Here is an 18,484-nt window from a genome sequence, read left to right on the forward strand (position 1 = left end):
TATGGTACTTATCGTGCAACCGCATCTTTAGGGCATCCAATTTGCGGGCAGTGTTTTCGGGTGTAGCGGGATGGATAAAAAGAGAAAATGCAAAAATCGTAAAGTTTGCGTCCACCTAATCTCCCGTCGGGCATAAAATAACGAAACAAGCGGTCCGTCATGATTATTTCCTTATTTTCCAATCTTTTCCAACCCCGCCCACCTTACGGTGACCCGCCCCACCCATGGACGAAGCCAAGTGAAATTATGCAAATTCCCTCCCACATTAACAATAGAGTCATTTATTTTCAATAGGACCTTCCTGCAGCCGAAAAGAAGCATAAAATCAACAAAGACGCTCGCTTTCTTGTGGACTCATAATTTCGTCATCAGCAGGGAGCGCTATCTGCGTTTGCCCGGCCCCCTCCCACGGGAAATATGGGAGGCTTGAGCGATTGCAGTGGGTGTGACGATGTGGTACAAATTTTGGCTTTTGAGCCATCCCAACCTAGCTCGGGATGGGAGGGATCCCATGCGAACGGCGATAATGCTGGAAATAAGATTGGCCCTTCGCTTGTTGGGCGCTGCTGGCTCGATTCCTGACTGGCTGGGACGATGAAGATGTTTTGATCATGGCAAGTCGTCAGGTAAATATTACACTAGACAAAGTATCGACGTACCGCACTGCCGTAGAGAGACTAAAAAATCCAGGCAGTAAATTTTCTCATTTTCTTGGTCCGCCCCACCGGTAAACGAAATATCCACTTTCAATTCAGCCCCCGGGGAACAAATTGCTGCAGCTGGTGCTCTATCTGAAAGCAGATATTTGATGAAAGTTCTTTTTGGAGTTGAAATTATTACATAAACATAAACGAAAGTTAACTTATATTCTGTAGGACACTACACTATTTTTTGGGTAACCTTTGGGTCATTGCTTTCAATCTTGAGAGGCTTGAAATAATACCCAAGTCAATCATTACACTATAAAATTTTCGATGCACAAACAAACTCCAAACCGGTTCGAACGATTCGCTAGTGTCCTTTGATCTTTGGATGGATAATGGTACTAAAGTATTACAGTAAGCTACCGATTATCCAAGTTATTACGTGGCACGGCTCCTGCGAATCATACAATCACGCAAGCGAATCATACAATCACGAAACTAAAAATAAATACTTACAAATGAAATGTATAGTAATCGCTTCACATTACAAGCATACGGTAGCAATGTTTGCAAAACAAACGTACAAAATGTCAGGACAATAGTAAACTGTTGTCCAAATTACAATTAAATTAAACAATCAAATAAACAATTCAATTAGGCAGAGTGGCGTCTGTTGCATAGTTTCGGTTTGGTACACCAATTTTTGGCACACTTTGGTTACGAATTGGTTTCTGCTACTAACCGTTGATTTTACTAACCATAAAAGTCAACTATATTTATTTTCTTTGTTTAATTTACTTGTTTCTAACGAAACGTGAGATTATTAAAAAATACCCAGATAATCGGGAGTTTACTGTACTTAGGGTAGCACATTTTTTTCACTAATAATGATATTTGACCAACATTGTTACTGATTTGTTTGTACAAGAGAAGTAAAAAATTGCAACAGATCGAATAACTCCTAGATCAAAGGATGAATGACAATGAAGTAATAGATACGGTAGGACAGATTTCTAAATAAAGAATAATATTGAACTAACAATGATGTAATGGATACGGCAGGACAGATTTAGAAGTAAACTCCTTATGATATGAAGGGTGGTTGGTTTTTTTCTTTATCTAAAATACTTCAAAGGATTTGAATTAGGTTTTTAATGCATGAATAATGCGCTAGCCCTAATAAGGATTTTCAAATATTGACATTCAATATCATTCGTTTATTGTTGACCGTTAAAAGAAAACAAAACAATTAAGATAAATTGAACGGAGCACATCCGTGATATTTTTGGGAAGTGAACAAGTTCAGAACAAGTTTTGGTTAGAACGACTGACTCTTAGACAGCAAGCAGCTGCATAATCGCGTTAATTCGTGCACGCAAAAATAAAACAAACGCTGATAATGGTTGCCTTGGCCTTGGAGGTCTCCACTTCCAAGGGTGTTGGATATAAATTCCCTCCCTAGGAAGCACCGAAAGAGAAAGTCGCTAGACTATACCAACACGTGCCTTTCGTTATCACTTTGCAAATGTGTACGCATAAGACTGGCTCGCTGACGATTGCGTCACTGCCGGAAACTGCAACGCGTCTCGTCGGTGAATTTCGCTTTTGACCCGACGACGGTTCTGATAAAGGGGATCACCATGAACGGGGATTTTTTTACCGTCGTGCTTAGCGGTTGGTTTGTTGTGTTGGCGTATAAAAGACGTCGGTTATACTGTGGCGTGTCATTAGTCTCGTTTGGTGCTGTGTAGTTGGTGTTGTTGGTTGCAGAGTTCTTTCGGAAATAGGTTCCTCGTCGAATCATGCGATCGGTGTACTTGTGCCTTGGGTTGTTGCTCGGCTGTAGTTTGGTGGTTGCGACGAATGAGACGGAATCGACAACAGTTAAGCCCGCTAACACCGGGTCGTCTGGGTATGGCTTCGAGATGCTAATGGCCAAGTTAGACTACCTTCAGTATAAGCTGCTCGAGATGGACTTCGGAATGAAAGAGCACAGCGAAGGCATTGCGCAGAACCAGGCTCAGCTGGAAAAGGTGTTCGGTAGTATGCTGTGGGCCATCAGTCGGCTGGATCAGGCGGTCGGGAACAATCTGACAGCGCTGCAAGCACAGTCCTGGAAGATCCTGGCCCGGCAGACGGTGTGCGCTAATCACGAGCAGCTGCGTGGTGAAATCTTCAGTCTTGCCCCGAAGCAAGGACTCAGCACGAACGCGCGGTCTCTGTTCGATCTGCAGGGCATGCGCCACAAGGGTCCATTTGCATCGTGTCGGGACGAACCGTCGAAGATTTCGGGCAAGTACCTGCTTCGACCATCGGACGATGAAGAGCCGTTCCCGGTGTACTGCGAACAGACCAAGTTCGGAGGCGGTTGGCTGGTGATACAGCACCGCTTCGAGGGTTCGCTCGATTTCTTCCGCAACTGGACCGAGTACCGGGACGGATTCGGGAGCATCGATCGGGAGTTCTGGATCGGTCTGGAGAAGTTGCACCAGCTGACTTCCCGCAAAGCATACCAGTTGCTGATTGAGGTGGAAGACTTTGCCAACGACTATCGGTACGCGCGGTATAAAGAGTTTGAGGTTGGCAGCGAGGCCGAACAGTATATGTTGAAGAAGGTGGGAGCGTACAGCGGAACCGGTGGCGACTCGTTCACCTACCACAAAGGCTGGAAGTTTACGACCATGGATCGAGATAATGATGGATCGGCCACGAACTGTGCGGTTACTTGTGAGGGAGCCTGGTGGTACAATAACTGCCATCACTCGAACCTGAACGGACGGTTCATGAACGCGATAGACGTGAAGTCTATCTCTTGGTATCACTTCAAGAGTAACCACCAGGGCATGGCTTATTCGCGCATGCTGATACGGGAAGTGTGAGGATTAGGTTTGAAAATAAACACAATTTTTAAACTTTTTGATTAAAATATGTGTTTTAAATATTAATCAGTTAATTTATGTTGTTTCTAAACTTTAACATTGACCTTTATTCCCAAATATTCCAATAAGTTTTTTGTAACGAGTTTGTAAAGTAACGGTATTGCATTTGTTTCCTTTTCATTTGTGATTGTTTTCGTGTTCGTAGGTTATCGCTTCTGACAATACACTTAACAGTAATACTTTGAGGTAGGAGGGAACATCTGTATTGATATCCTTTTAATTCTAGATTTATTCGCCTCCAACGCTGATTTTATCTTACTTTTAAATTTAATACAAATTCATATCACGTTGCATAGTTGTAGCCTGCATAAGGTCATCGATATGGACGATTTAGATCAGCGTGTTCGAAGAAAAAGTTTATCGCCAGGTACTGGCGGCTCAATTTTCTGGTAAGGGATTCTATTGAAAATATTTCTTAATTCGGTTCTTTTTGATGTTGATAACGTGGTTTGAGGGAACATGTCGTGGAAGTAGAAGCCACCAAGCTTATGATCTTTTTTGCTCACGATTGTATACGATTCAAAATTTGCTAATGATTCTGATGTTTTTGTAGCTCTACGACCTCTAATGTTGGTCAATTTTCTTGGTCACTTTTTAATGAGATATTGTTGTTATTATAATTAGCAAATGTTTCTGGTTTGTGTATTTTGCAGTATCATTACTGAGATTATTGCGTAAACATTATTTTTCTTGCAGATTGAGTTTTTTTAAAATTAAAGTAATACTGTCATTAGAACCGCAACAACGAAAAAAAATGGGATATAATAAAATACGCAAACCATTTCCGTTCCGATTTAATGTGTTCATTCCTGTTGCATGAACCGAAGATATTATTGGCTCTGCAGTTTGGTAGGATGGATTCACTCCTCCCTGGACCCCATAGGCACTAAATCAAATGGAGGTCAGGTCTGCTCAGGAAGGACGTCAAAGGGCTAACCTTCGGCAGCATATGGCGATAGTTGGATGCGATGGTTTGGTTGATTGAATTTCCTGTCGCCTGCAAACGAAAAAGCACATCCGGATGTCGTCGGCCCGAACGCCAACCGTTCCAGCAGTCAATGTCTACCGCATGCGGTGAGCTGTTTATGATACTATGCTGCTGCTGCCTTGGACAGGAAGGTACGTAATACAGAAGCCTTGTAGGGACTGGAACCGAAGCCAGTCTGGGGATGGTGTTCCGGTTTAATCGACAGAACGGGTCGTTTGACAGGATGGAGAAAATGCATTCAAAATTGATTCTATCACACAGCTTTCAAGCAGGCCATGATGAAAGTTAATGCAAAACATGTCCTTTCCAGGTTGCTCCGTTTAATGGGAAAGATATTTTTATCGCACCGTTCGTTGTCAGTGTGGGAAGATATTTTTGATCGAGCGTCATCAGTTTGTTAAAGAGGAATTTCATTAAAAATTGAACGCACATCAATGGAAGTAGCGTTCTTAGTGGAAAATATCGAACAAAAAAAGAATACTGCATTCATTGGAGTGTGAAAATTTATCAACTTTTGCGATAAGAAGAAATTGGAAGCTGACTTTCTGGAAGCAATTGTTTTCCGAACGCGCGATTACGCGCCTTAAGAGAACCGGAAGCAAAATCACCAGCACACCATGCACGGAGCGCTCGTCGATAATGCGGATCGGTGAATTCAATTTAAGGTAATCTGCGATAATGGAAAATGTTTCACCGAAACTGTGAAAAGTAATTATTTAGCCTTCGGCTCTGGGCTTCTACCACGGTGTTTGGTACGGGGGAAAGGAAGGCAAACACTTTCGCCGAAACCACTTTCGATCTGTGGATATGGTAAGCGACCCTGGTGCAAATTTTTCTTTTCTTTTGAAACCATTTTCTTTGCGTTTCCGGTTTACAAGAAACTTGTTCTTGAATGTGGGATTTACTGATCTCGTGGAACATTGGCATTTTTCATTTAATTTATTCAGTTTTAGAGGCATTTGAATAACCAATTTGAGCTAGAATCCTAGCATTAAATGAAAATTCAATTTGTAAGTAGTGGTTTAAACATTCATAACAACTACACAACTTAGCAGTTTTCTTGTGTGATGCAAAGCACTGGACTAGGAACCATGTTTCATATGTTTTCATGTCTTTGTTTCACGAATCATGCACAAAAGGAGCAAATGTAGCATTGGCTCAAAACTGTGCCGTCGAAACGAAACGACTGTTCTACCTGATCGATCGGTTGATTCGGTTCTTTGTTTTTTTCGCTTTAGACCAACGGTTACACCGACTGCCTTTTTATAGATCCAATTGAAAATCTATGACCATGTTACGGTGCTCAGAGGAAATTGCAAACCCGGAGCAGTTGTACAATGTTTGAATTAAATTACGAAATCGATATTGAGTACTGCTTCATCGCCGCAGCCGGTGACGGTGTCCATCGAAGTGGTCGAAGGGAGCGAATGAAAGAACATGGGCTCTCATCGGTTGGGCAACGGACGAAAAAACTTTCGGCAAAGGTTTTCATATTGTAACCCCCTTTGGTCAGAAATTGTTCATCCACGCTAGGATTCGATACTGGAAAAGTCAAATTGTGACGATGGCATGCTCTATCTAACGAGTGGAAAACAGATTTTTTTCTAAAAGTTTCACGTTTCATTGGACGGTATGAAAATTGTTCACCATGGAAACAGTTACTGTGAAGAATATCGTTGGGTAAGGAATAGTTAGGCAAAAATGAAATATCGATTGAAAAGGAGGTCGATCCAGCAATGAATATTTAAAACTAGTGAAGTTGTCAACATCGTTATTCGAGATTTCTTGTTTGTTTAAAATTGTTTGGTCATTGAAATGAAAATAAATTTACAATAAAGTATCAAACAAATAATAATTTGCTAACACCTTTAAATTGATATGAAAACCTAGTTTTTATCATGCTACTTACAACTATGAATTCCTTTATCCATTGTTTAGCTGTTATAGCCCACCTGGTTAATTTATGTTGAGCTGCATTTTAAAATTTGCTTCTGCTTTTGTGGGTTTGACTGACAATCCTGAAACGATGCAAGATAATGGGATGTGCTGAACCCGTTGCAGAGAGGATAAAAACTGGGGTTTGTTCCGTCAAACAAAACAAATGGATAAGAAAGCCATTACGTTCACGGTGTGCTGGAGGCCAATGCATCGTATAATTGTTCTGCAAAGTACACAAATGCAAGGCTACAGCATTAAGATAAAGGAGACCGGAACGCTATAGTTAAACTTGCGCAATGAAGGCATACGTTGCTCGCGTTGCCTTGTTCCATTCTATGTTGTTTCCGTGTTCTTCGACATTGGTTAGTTTAAATGACTGTTTTTTCATCGCTCGAAGCGATACAGCATTTTTGTTTATCTGATGATAACTGAGTTCAAATTTACAGTGTTTCATGCAATATTTTTACTCAACCTTTGTAGATTATTGCATAATATGTGTATTAAATCAGTAATCTACTACATATTTTAGCTTTTTTTATGTATGGAGTTTTGTGTACACTTAAAACTCGACCAATACTGAACCGTCGCTAATGAAACTTTCCACACATATAGTTTAAGCACTGCAGATGTTGTTAAAGATTCGTTTGATCACTTTTTTGTGATAAAATCATCTAAATTTTACAATTGAAACTCAGTTTTACTAATACAAACAAAACAAACACGTATGCAATCTACACTGCTTCACATAACAACAAAACATAGCAAAAATGCAGTACCAGATGTCAAGGTACATTAATCAAAAAAGGTTTTTGCAACACGGGGTATTGATGAAATATCAACAATTTTAAATATTACGTTATTTTAAATATTACGTTTTTGCGTTTTTTACGTTTTGGGGTATTGATGAAATATCAACAATTTTAAATATTACGTTATAGCAACTATCAAATTAAAATAAAACTTTCGAGTACAGCGTAAAAACTATAATTCTTTTCTCAAATCCTTCTTCGCCGAGCAACGCCGGGGCGACAAGCTAGTGATACAATAAAGTAATAACATTATTTTTAGTACAAATCTTGTTAAACAGCTACGGGGTTTGAGAAAAATATTTCACAAACATTCAATATTTTGTATTGTTTCCCATCCTACTCTTAAATCATTACAAACAAGGATTTATGCAGGCACAAATATTCGTCAAAAGAGTGCAATTGTCATGTGAGGCTATAAGTTGTGAGGCCACAAATAAAATAGCAACAAAAAAGTATCAGCTCAAAAGAGAGGCAACCTACTGACATAATATCCACCAAAACCTCAGAGTTAATAGAACTGCTACACAGCGCTGTTCCAATAACGATAAAATAGGAACCCATTTTGTATGCTCCACTTTCCTAAGCTCAACACCGATTAGGACCATCGGTGGACCTTGAACGACGTTACGACTCGTACGTCTTCAGTATCTAAGTAGGAAGGCAGAAAAGCACAACCACGCGGGACGCAGGAAACGATTGAGCCCGTTGGCAAAGGACCTGGCCATCGTTTATTTCAATTTAATCGTTTGCACATAGTCACACTATGACCAGCGTTCGAAAATAGCATTCGTTGGGTCACCGTAAGACAGAGCCCTCGTACTCGACCCTCCCCGACATAGCTCTAACCGAGTTTGGTGCGCGGATTTGTCTGGGGGTAATTTTGGCTTCACCGTCGAACTTCATCGTTTTCGGAAAGTGCATCATCGTTGAGCTCGGTGTACGGAAAACGACGGTACAATCTGCCCCGAAGCACACGCTCCGACCAGGAAAGTAAGCTTAATAATGACCCTGTTGGTTGAAGGGATTTGCAAATTATGTCACCTTCCGCAAGGGATTTAGGAGCTCACCGGTTGCGAACCGAATACAGTGGGCCTTTCGTTGTCGTTAGTTTTGTGATGCTTTGTGCATTCTATCTCTTCTCTATGAACCCTCTTTATCTTCTCTTCGGTAATTTGGTTTGGTAAATTCTTTCTCTTACAGGTAATAAAAAATATCTGTTTTTAAAAATACAATATATGCAATATCTAAAGCAATGTCAATTTGATTGATCGGAATATTGGAAACAATAAAGAGTCGTGAAGAAAACAACGAGTGGATGAACAAATTTAAAATACGATTCAAAAGCAGAACTTGTTGTTGTTATTTGTTAAAAAAAACTACTTCTGCCGTTTCGACACTGGGTCGATAGATTCCAAACCCTACGTCTGAATCTCTAATTCAACAGCAGGTAGGTTAATTTCCCTCCACTTTTCGGCACAACCAATTTGAGTTGCTCTCAATCTTTTCGTTTGAACAAGGAAAACAACAATTTCTTCACTTCTTCCGTCACGCACCATACGCACCGGGAGGGCTGGACAGGCCGAGGAGTACCGACGAAGTTCGCCAAGCAGCGGCCACCGTACCGGAAGTAATTTGGTGAATGATGTTCCGCCCGGCAAAATGTTTATGCAAATGCTGAGAGTTTGTAAAGTATACCTGTAGTAAATTTTCATAATTCATGCTAATGCATGCAGTGACTTTGGCTAAGCCCTTCGACAGCTTCGCTCTTCAGAGCGAAACCCGGAAGCGTACCAATACGAAGTGTTTGAAACGCTAAGTGGTTACTTCACCATGTCCCGTCCGTATGGATGGTAGAAAAAAATCAATTTTTTAAAATTTGTGCCTAAACGTGTTTCAGTGAGATATGAAGAAATGGTGGGATTAATAAACAGGTAATAATCATAATGAGAAAAGTGAAATGTACATTCCTAGTTTTTAAAAATCTGTCCCAATCTTCTTCTTCTTCTTCTTCTTCTTCTTGGCGTAACGACCTCTTGGTCATGTCTGCCCGTTAAGGGCTTACGAGACTTGTTTCCCTGTTGTACGTGGATAGTCAGTCCTCTCGTACAGGGGAGGGTCCGGTCTCGGTTGGGATTCGGACCCAATCCTTGTTGGAAAATGAATTCGTTTATTGTTACACTGCAAATTGGTGGAATGCTGTTGTGTGAAGTGTTAAATAATCCCTTACCATTTTTTATTCCTGCTTAGTATACGACACACTCAATTAAAAAAAATGGGTTCGTCCAATACAGCGGAACTTTGAAACAAACAAGAGTAGAAAAATTTAAAATTTAACCATTTGCGACGAAGATTACTTATTTAATTTTCTGCCTTCACCATCGAATAAACGAAATGAAATGAAGGCTTAGCAGTACATATGTATTTTTGAAGCGCTAAAGGAGGTGTACAACATAAGTGATTTATTTCAGTGCGTATTTATACTTGACGTCGAGCAAAGGCCGTTTGAAAACCATCCATGCCAAAAAATATCGTTTACCGGTGCGTTACAGGAAAACGAAGAAAAACAAAAAATCGAAAAAATACGACGCCTTTCTTTTTGGTAAAGCCTGAAATGCCTAACGGTTTACACTTGAGATGAAACCATGTCGTGAGGATTCTAGGGCAAAAGAAAACATGATGTATGGGCTTGTGAGAAAAGTCGTTTTCCTGCAGGAGAAGATACGCCCCCGAAGCTGCAGTCTGTAAACGCATGAAGGAAAGGGCGCTCTGGCAGACAAATGCTGGAGCAATACATTCGTTTTAGTATTCTTAAAAGTTAGTTTGAACTTCTTAGGGGGCGGGAGAGAAAACCAAAAGAAAAAAAGAACTGCTTTTATATGCCGAACTGCCTGACGATCATCCGTGAAACCGGGTGGAAATTATGTCAGTCATCAATCTTCATGCTGCTGCCACCCCAGACCAGCGGATGTGGTCCGATATTTTTGGCATTTACGGCTGTTTTCAATTATGCATACTTAAAGTGGGGATTTGTGACGGACTTGGGAACGTATTTCAGCTTTCTGGCAGGCACTGCAATGGCTTTGTTCGTGACGTTTGTTTTATTTTACTCACTTACAGTGGTATGCTTTCATGGATTTGATTTTTTTTTTGCTTTAGCTTCAAACGCTACAAGGAGAAATATGTGCCGATGCTCGTGAAGCAGCACGCCTTTGCGTTTGAGGTAAAACACATTCGTTTTGAGTTTGAATGTGATCCACTTTTTGATTGGGGTTGGCCATGCATGCATGCGACCATAAAGGAAAGAACAAATCGATGTGATTTCATCAAATCTGACAATCAAATGGAAAATCTAAAATAAACACGGAAAATAAAGAACTAAAAGCAAATTAATTCAATGGAAGCTCTTTTAAACGAATGGGATGTCAATATTCGTGCTTGTTTTTACATTGTAAACATCGTTTCATTGTAATTAAAAGATGCAGAGAGATCTCAAAAATTGGTCCATTTTTTTAGTTTTGTTTTAAGGAAAATTTAATGTTGATTAACCGGCTTAACTAAAGTGCCGCTATGCATGATTAAATAGGAGATTTATGTTGCATAATCCATAGACAGTCAGAAATATTTCCCTCCACAGCAGAACTTATTGCGCATGAGCTAATATGTTAGGATAGAAATATAGTTTAAATTTTCTGTTGCTCATGAAACGTAACAATATTCAACATTTTATTCTTGTGAATTGCCCTGTTGCTTTTGGTTAATGTAAACAGTTATTAATTTATCACCAGTGTCGAAAGCATTACTTGTATTAACAACAACGGCGGTTAGGTTCACTAGTTGGCTACCACAAGTAGTTTTCTCTACTATATTGTTTTATGATCTTTCATGCAGAGAGTGAGTTAGTGAGTGTCCGAAAGAGCATCAGGCGCATTATTTTAGGTCCAAGGTTGCGATTAAATGAATGTTTATGTCAATGGCAAGTCTCATTTGGACGAAAACAGTTGCACAAGGGCATTATAATTATTTCTTTTGATCTAAGACACATCAAGTCGATTACAAAAGTCGATTTTAAAATTAAGTTAAAAAATTCCGAAAATAACTAGAAATTGTTTTTCTAAATTGTCTAAAATTGTGAATGTAGTGTATCTCAGTTAAAGATATGTTTTATTGGCTACCAATGCTAAAAGTTGGTTTTAACAATGCTGCTGGTTTCGATACAAACTTGACCGATGCTCTTAACGAAGTTTTTACGTTTTCTGGCAAAGGAAGGTAAATGGCATTCTCCTTTCTTGAATGACAGTGATGAATATTCTTGCAAGGTCAGCTATTGTTTTTCTAGCAAACACTACATTCTCGCAGACAGGAAATGGTGGCTGTTCCGGTTTTATAGTTTAAGGTTTGAAACGACTTTACATATTCCTACATTCCTATCATAACGAATGAACTCAGTCTCTATCATTAAACCAAGACTCCATTGCTTCTTTTTCTGCTTCTTCTGTCTGTAGGTTTGTGTGAAACATTTTCGTTCCAGTCTCCGTCTGTTTTAAATACCAACACAATGTACTAGCCAGCATCCTGTTTCAGTATGGATTTTGTTGGCGGTCTACCTCCATATGCGCTATAACACACGATGAAAGGCTCGTTCGTATCATCCCAAAAATAATGCTATTGGGCCGTCAAACAGACGTTAAACCGAACACGTCCAGGGAGGTATACTAAACAACTGCCGTTTCTCATCAACTTCCTTGAGTGGTGATGTAAACAAAATGGACCTGGTTTCATCCAAAGCTTAATTGGTCTTTAGTTTACATTCCATCTGTATGTAAATTTAATATCTGATTGCACATAAAATAGATTAAAGTCGTTTAGATTTTAAATCAAACTAGGCAAATGAGCTGAGATTTTCAGAATCTTTACTCAATTTAGATAAATATAAGGAGTGTTTTGAATATCGATACTTTTCTGTAAAGTTCCAAAGGTTAAAGGTGTCTTTCCGTAATGGTAATGATGTAGTCTAATGTGATGAAGTAATGAATACGGGATGTCATTGCTAAGAGCTTGATTTCATAAACAGTGGAGGGTTTAGTGATAAATCTCTCTGCAGGACTGGAAAACTGTATCGATATCCTTTGCCAGACTTATCGGTCGTCGTTTCCTCACGCTGTTTTAATAATACCCCAAAAGGGACAACGGCCACGGCTTGGGGTGCCAACCAGAAAGAAAAATCGAAACAGCACCCGAGCAATACCGTACAAACTGCGTCCACTTTGCCGATAATGTTAAGAAAATAGCCATGGGAATCAAATGCTGGAGCCGGCGTGTGGGTAGGCGGGCCTATTCTAGATGACAGCTCACAATGAATAAAAACGACCACTCTGTCACAGCGTCCCTTTTTGTGTGTCAAACAGTCGGTCTTGATCAATCGGAAGGGCACGATTTCAAGCAAGGCTTAGCCGAAAAGGGTCCGATGCTCGAATCGTAATCTAATAAATATCAAGTCGGAGGAGTTGGAAAAAAATGGACGGTAAACGGAATCCACACGACACGATACCAGATGGTTGGGGGCTATCGTTTAGTGTGTGCGTTTGTGTGTGTATCGGCACTTGGGTGGGTGGTATCAAACCCCCAATCTATTAAAGTCGTGGGGTGCGGTAGGATATGGGTCAACTGAATTGATGGTCGGGCTGCATGTGTGTATCCGTTGGCACGAAGGTCACACAAATAAAATGTTTGCATGTTTGCCATATGCCCAGAGTGTATCACTATGTATCCCAGGTTTGTGGATCGTGAATTTTCAAACCACTGATGGGTGGCCTTTCATTTCATTTGAAGGGGAACTTTATTCCGTTAACGTATGTTTAAGTTTATTTAGACCAACGTGCGTGTAGTAGAACTAAAATATATCATGACATCACTCAAACTTTGTGATCTGTAAAATTTTAATTTATTTTGAAGACAAAAATTGATCAAAACATTGCTGTTGATTTTTTCCAATATACTTTATTTATTAGATCTGAATAATGACTTAGAATTTGACGCGTTGCTTTATATGCGATTCCTTTTATACAAGTTAAGGGTATCCTCTTGATAGACATGCTGAAAAACCCCTTTCGTTGCATAGAAATAAGATCTCAAAAACCTATCATCGATTCAATGTTTCTTTCTGTATGCAACTGGATTCTTTAATATGTATCTTCAATTACCCAAATTGGATCCGGTGTCGCGTCCGGTTTGGCGTTTGATTTCATTTTCTTCGCTATTCTCCCTTTCTACAATCAAATCTAATGCAGCTGAGGCCATTGAGCCTGGTACAAAGTTTTTTTTCGTACCAGCACACCAGCTGAGGAGGCTTTTCGTTAATTGGGAATACATTTTCTCGTAATCCGATTTTGCCTTTCGGGTGGCGTTTAATTATTCATCGAATATGGCACCTTCACGTTTCATCGGAAGCGGGTTTAGACGGAAGCGAAAAAAGTTAACATAACAACACAAACACATACATATGTCCTTTACGATCCGATCGACAACTAATGACAACTGAAGGACGTGGAGGGACTGTCGATGGGTGTGATTTTTGCTGTGGTTTTTCTTTTGAATGTTGATCCCAACCGTGTCATGCATTCTCATAGCGCTCGTAGTAGAAACAGTGTTATTTGTTTGTTTGTTTGTTTGAAGATTCGTGACACTGTCGCCATTGGAGTGGACTGATTTGAAATTGAAAAGCTACTTTCTCTTTTTCCTCAACTTTAAAAATATTCATATAATGCTATATTAGCCGAATAAAAACAAATCAGGGCCTTCGGTTGTGTTACGCGGTTTCAAACCCATTTCTAACCCATGTGGAATATATTTTATGTAGAATTTGCTCAAAAACAATACTATAGCTTGAAACATTTTAAATTGGAAGAATGCATCTCTAGGGTTTTCGGATCATATTTCAGCTGCTGATGTTCGACGGGATACAAGAAGTCATTTTGTCGTAATATTTTCTCAACCGAATGTTTGATTGTATCGTTAACCGGCATCGTTTGGTGTGTTCTGATTCCTTGTGTTCCTTCGTTCTGTTTGTGTACGAACAACTGGAGAATTCCGCTGCAAATCCCGAGACCATCATCGATTGCCACGTAAAACATTAGTGCTTCGCATGATAGTGCCGATTACAGGTCGATCGAATCGTCCTAAGCCGCTCACCGGCACCGGCACAACTCCGGTCGGTATTGCGTGCGGTGGTCTATTTTGTGTCGATTGCTTTAGCCTCCACCCGTCGGCGACGTTCGGTTTCGACTTTTCGGGAAAACCCACAGCCGGAGTGAGATTAATCGGTGACCATGATGATGGCATCATCACGCACGTGGGATTTGGAAGCTTCACGGCCGGGATAACATCACGGGCCGAAGTAGCTCCCAAGTTCCCTGGGTGTTGTCGAGCGAATGCCCGAATGCCTACCTAATGCGATTTGGAGGATCTAACAGAGTGGGAATTTTCCTTGTCTTCTATCGTTGCGTTCGCGGTTGCTCTTGGGATTAGAGAGGTGGTTTATAGCGTAAAGTGAACGGGAAGAGAAATGACTGCCAAAGCTTCGCCTATTCGTCAGCACATTAATGTTGTCCGTGGCATATGCGTACGGATACGTGTTGCTTTAAATACTCACCACAAGCTGGAAAACCTTTTAACAACGATGTTAATTCGGTCTGTAGTAATTGGATGTAAGGTGAGCATTTTTTTAGTTTCTGTGGGAAATATTGTCGATTCTTAGTAGATCAATAGGTATTGATACAGGTAATGAGTAACATATCAGTATGTTCATCTGAAAAGCCGAAGATCAGTTCAAATCAATTTGTGATGACCTACTTTTTCGTTGATGCAATGTTTTCTACCTAATTATTGAATAAATCTTGAAATTTCATAGAAAATGCTTATTTTAAAACAATTTTGCATAAGTTACACCATTAATTTGTTCCCTTAATTAAGCGCTTATAACGTTTTTATAGTCATTATTTCGAGTATAGAAATGCTTCTATACTCAAATCAGATTGACTGCACAAAATGTTATTCTTAAGTGTGTTAAAATTTTATTCCACTATGGTAAAATTTACACAGTTCCAGACAAATCTAAACCGTATCATATGTTTCTCATCCAAGCAGCTCCAGGACCAAATAAATTTAGTCATTTCTATTTGTTTTAATCACGTACTCATAAAATATTGCGTGTACACTCTGTTTATCAAGCTTCAATATTTGCCAACGTACCGAACACCCACGGTACGGTTGTTACATATACAAAAGGTAGATTAAACTTACCGATCGTACTTTGCGGCTACGTTCGCAACGGGATTCCCAGTGCAACTGTTCGCCATGGGTTTTCTAATAATCGGTTCGTTTTCTTCGAATGCGTGCTGTGTTGCTCAAACGGATGGTTTCGCGTTTTTCACCGAATACTCTCTCAACATTTCCAAGGGATGGAGACAAAACGAAATTAAAAAGCAAGACTGCTTGCTGGCGGAAGTTTATAATCGGTTATAATCCCTTATCCGGAAGCCATAATTTCCACCAGCAGCACCACCATAGTTTCCTCCAGACCGTAACGTTCGGTGCGGCTTTTTGGGTTAAATTTCCCTGCATAGAGACGGTCGTTTTTCTTGGGTGCAAAATTATGATAGGACTCCTGGTTGGCGATAGGACTCCTGGTAGGAGTGTTTAATTTTCTACCAAATGGTGAACGCTGTGACGACGCAGCGTCAACAGGGACGAACCCAGAGACAAAGAGAACGTGGAAGTGTGTTAGACTCCCTTACCATCTGTAGAAAATAGGAGAAAGCGAAAGAGGAACCTGTTAATGCTCTTCCTGGGCACAACAAGCATAAGCTGTACCCAACAGAGCCTGAAAGCATCACATGGCATTTTGTTATACCATGCACCGAATGGCGCAGCGAACAACTCCGTCGAGCAGATGCATCCGTTGGTGTATGTGTGTGTGGTTGGCGATTAGGGTTAGCGTGATGTAAAGCCCCAGGTGTGCTGAAGTACATCGATTTAAGCTATTCAGCTACTGGATGTAAAAAGAAACACATTCCGCTGGGTATACGTAACGGCACAAAGGTTCATGTCAAATTAATTATTTGGCTAGCTTAAGCGGTATTTCACTTCTTGTTGTAATGTCTTCTTAGTGCTAAATCTTTATTAAGAAAGCTCTACAACAGCAAACCGTGAACTATAAGTAAATTCAGTTCAATGCTTAACGAAAGAACCCAAACAACAAAGGGATTCTGTAATTGTTCAGCCTTCTTTAACAAGCGTTAGTACTCACTGTTCAAGGCCTCTTTCTGTGGTTAATGAAATGAAGAAATATGATTGCAGTAGCCTCAAACATTGGCTCCCACCGACAATCGTATTGAACATTGTCGACGTCGTCGGCACCAGCTGCTAGTTAGTCCCTGCTGTGCCGTAAAGATGTCTCTTCCGTAAAATATTTCCCCGAGGTATGCTAGACGTTATCATAGTAATTACGTGCGTTACATACATAAACAAGAGTTTCATGGATGACAATAAGGCTTATCGGGTTTATTACGGTACAGTGTAGAGCTAGTTGAAGTGTGAGCTTTGTAAAATTTAGCTAACCTTTCTGTTCCTACATCAATTTATCAAGACGCAGCATACTTTGTAACTGTTTTAAAGCTTGATTAAATTTCAGCTTTTAGATTTTTTCCTTCATTTTGTACATACGTTCTTGCAATCAAATTATTATATCAAAGTAGCGAAGTTAAGTGTCAAGTAGTATTCAATTTTATTGCAAATAAAATAAATCAAGTCAGCTGCAAAATCACCTTCTAATTATTTTACCTTCTAATTGACGGTACAATGCATGAAGTGCTGATTTGAATGGGAAGCTATGTCGACCTCTAGCTAAACCACGAGATTCAACTAAAGATGAAGAACCGAAAATTGAATAAGGTTAATTTATTCATACACTACGTAATTATCTTTACGGCTCACCAGAAACGAGCGTTTTGAGCGAAGTTAATTAACAATCTTTCACTCGGGTAAGTTCTGCCCGCTGCACGCCGAAACATCCGAAAGCCAACACATTGAGGAGGCACCAAGGCTGATGGTTAGGTCCGAGCCAATGATTAACCTTTCTCTGACTGGAGGAAACGGTGACCCGGTTGAGTGGAGTCCAACCAGCATTCCCAGGAACCCGGGAGCCTCTGCATGGGTTTCGCAAATTGTTCGTTAGGCCGAGGCAGCATCTTACCGACCATCACCAGAAGGTGCAGGCTGAAGATGATGAAGTTCATCGTCGACAAAGACTTGTGAATATCTTTACATCGTAGCAGCAGCAGCATCCTTTTCATCCCATCCAGTGGCCTCAAACCATGAATAATTTCTACCGAGTGTCTGTTCTCCCTTTTTCCTCCGATGGAGCGCGTGCCGGGAAATATTTTACAAGCCGAGGTTAAAAGGCATGACTCACTTGGTGGTAGAAATCTTATCCTCCCTAACACCAACGAATCTCTAGACGTTAGGTTAAGCTTATTCGTACTTGTACCCAGCAGTCGTTTTACCTTTTCGAAAACGAATTACGGAAACTTTCCTTCTTTAGAGAAAACTCGAGGCCTACTGAACCCGTGCGGGGATGAGCACAAACTAAAATAGTTCTGGATCAGGGGGTGAACTTTATTTGGGACTATAATTTCATTAGTGAATCGAATCACTTAATCTTATTGCAGGCGCCGGCTTTTACCAGCCTCCCACACTAAGGTGTAGTTTGTTGATGCGAGAGAAAATTTGACGTCAACGTTAATGATTCCTAGTTGAAGACGATGTTACGATGTGATGTGATCCACAATTGGATGAAGAGTTCATCCTTCTTTGGATGGTGTATATTTGTTAATTCGTTTTGAAGTCCTTTTTGTCAGAACGTATACCACTTTTGTAGGCACGAAAAAGCTTTAGCACCTATTCTAAGAAGGGGAGGATGATTTTATAGTTGTTAAATGTTAAGTTTAAGTTCTGTGGGATAGTTTGTTGAAAGGGTGTAAGTGTTGGCAAAGGTCATAATTGACGATCTTTTACTATCTTTCGTAAAGCTAGCGTTGTTTTCCTTAATTCTTTTTATTTTTATTTTATTTATTCTTTTAATGTTATTTATGGAAGAGGTTTCGGTACATT

At 40.1% G+C, this 18,484-nt stretch overlaps 1 protein-coding gene across 1 annotated transcript; it reads left to right on the forward strand.

Annotated features, from left to right (window-relative positions):
* Positions 1–2,402: 2,402 nt before the first annotated feature.
* Positions 2,403–3,570, forward strand: LOC131271068 (microfibril-associated glycoprotein 4-like). Its single transcript, XM_058272502.1, has one exon. The coding sequence runs from the start codon at positions 2,447–2,449 to the stop codon at positions 3,521–3,523; it is 1,077 nt and encodes a 358-aa protein (XP_058128485.1). The 5' UTR covers positions 2,403–2,446; the 3' UTR covers positions 3,524–3,570.
* The last annotated feature ends 14,914 nt before the right edge of the window (positions 3,571–18,484 follow it).

This window comes from Anopheles coustani, chromosome 3, assembly GCF_943734705.1.
Source record: "Anopheles coustani chromosome 3, idAnoCousDA_361_x.2, whole genome shotgun sequence".
In the NCBI taxonomy this organism is placed as follows: domain Eukaryota; kingdom Metazoa; phylum Arthropoda; class Insecta; order Diptera; family Culicidae; genus Anopheles; species Anopheles coustani.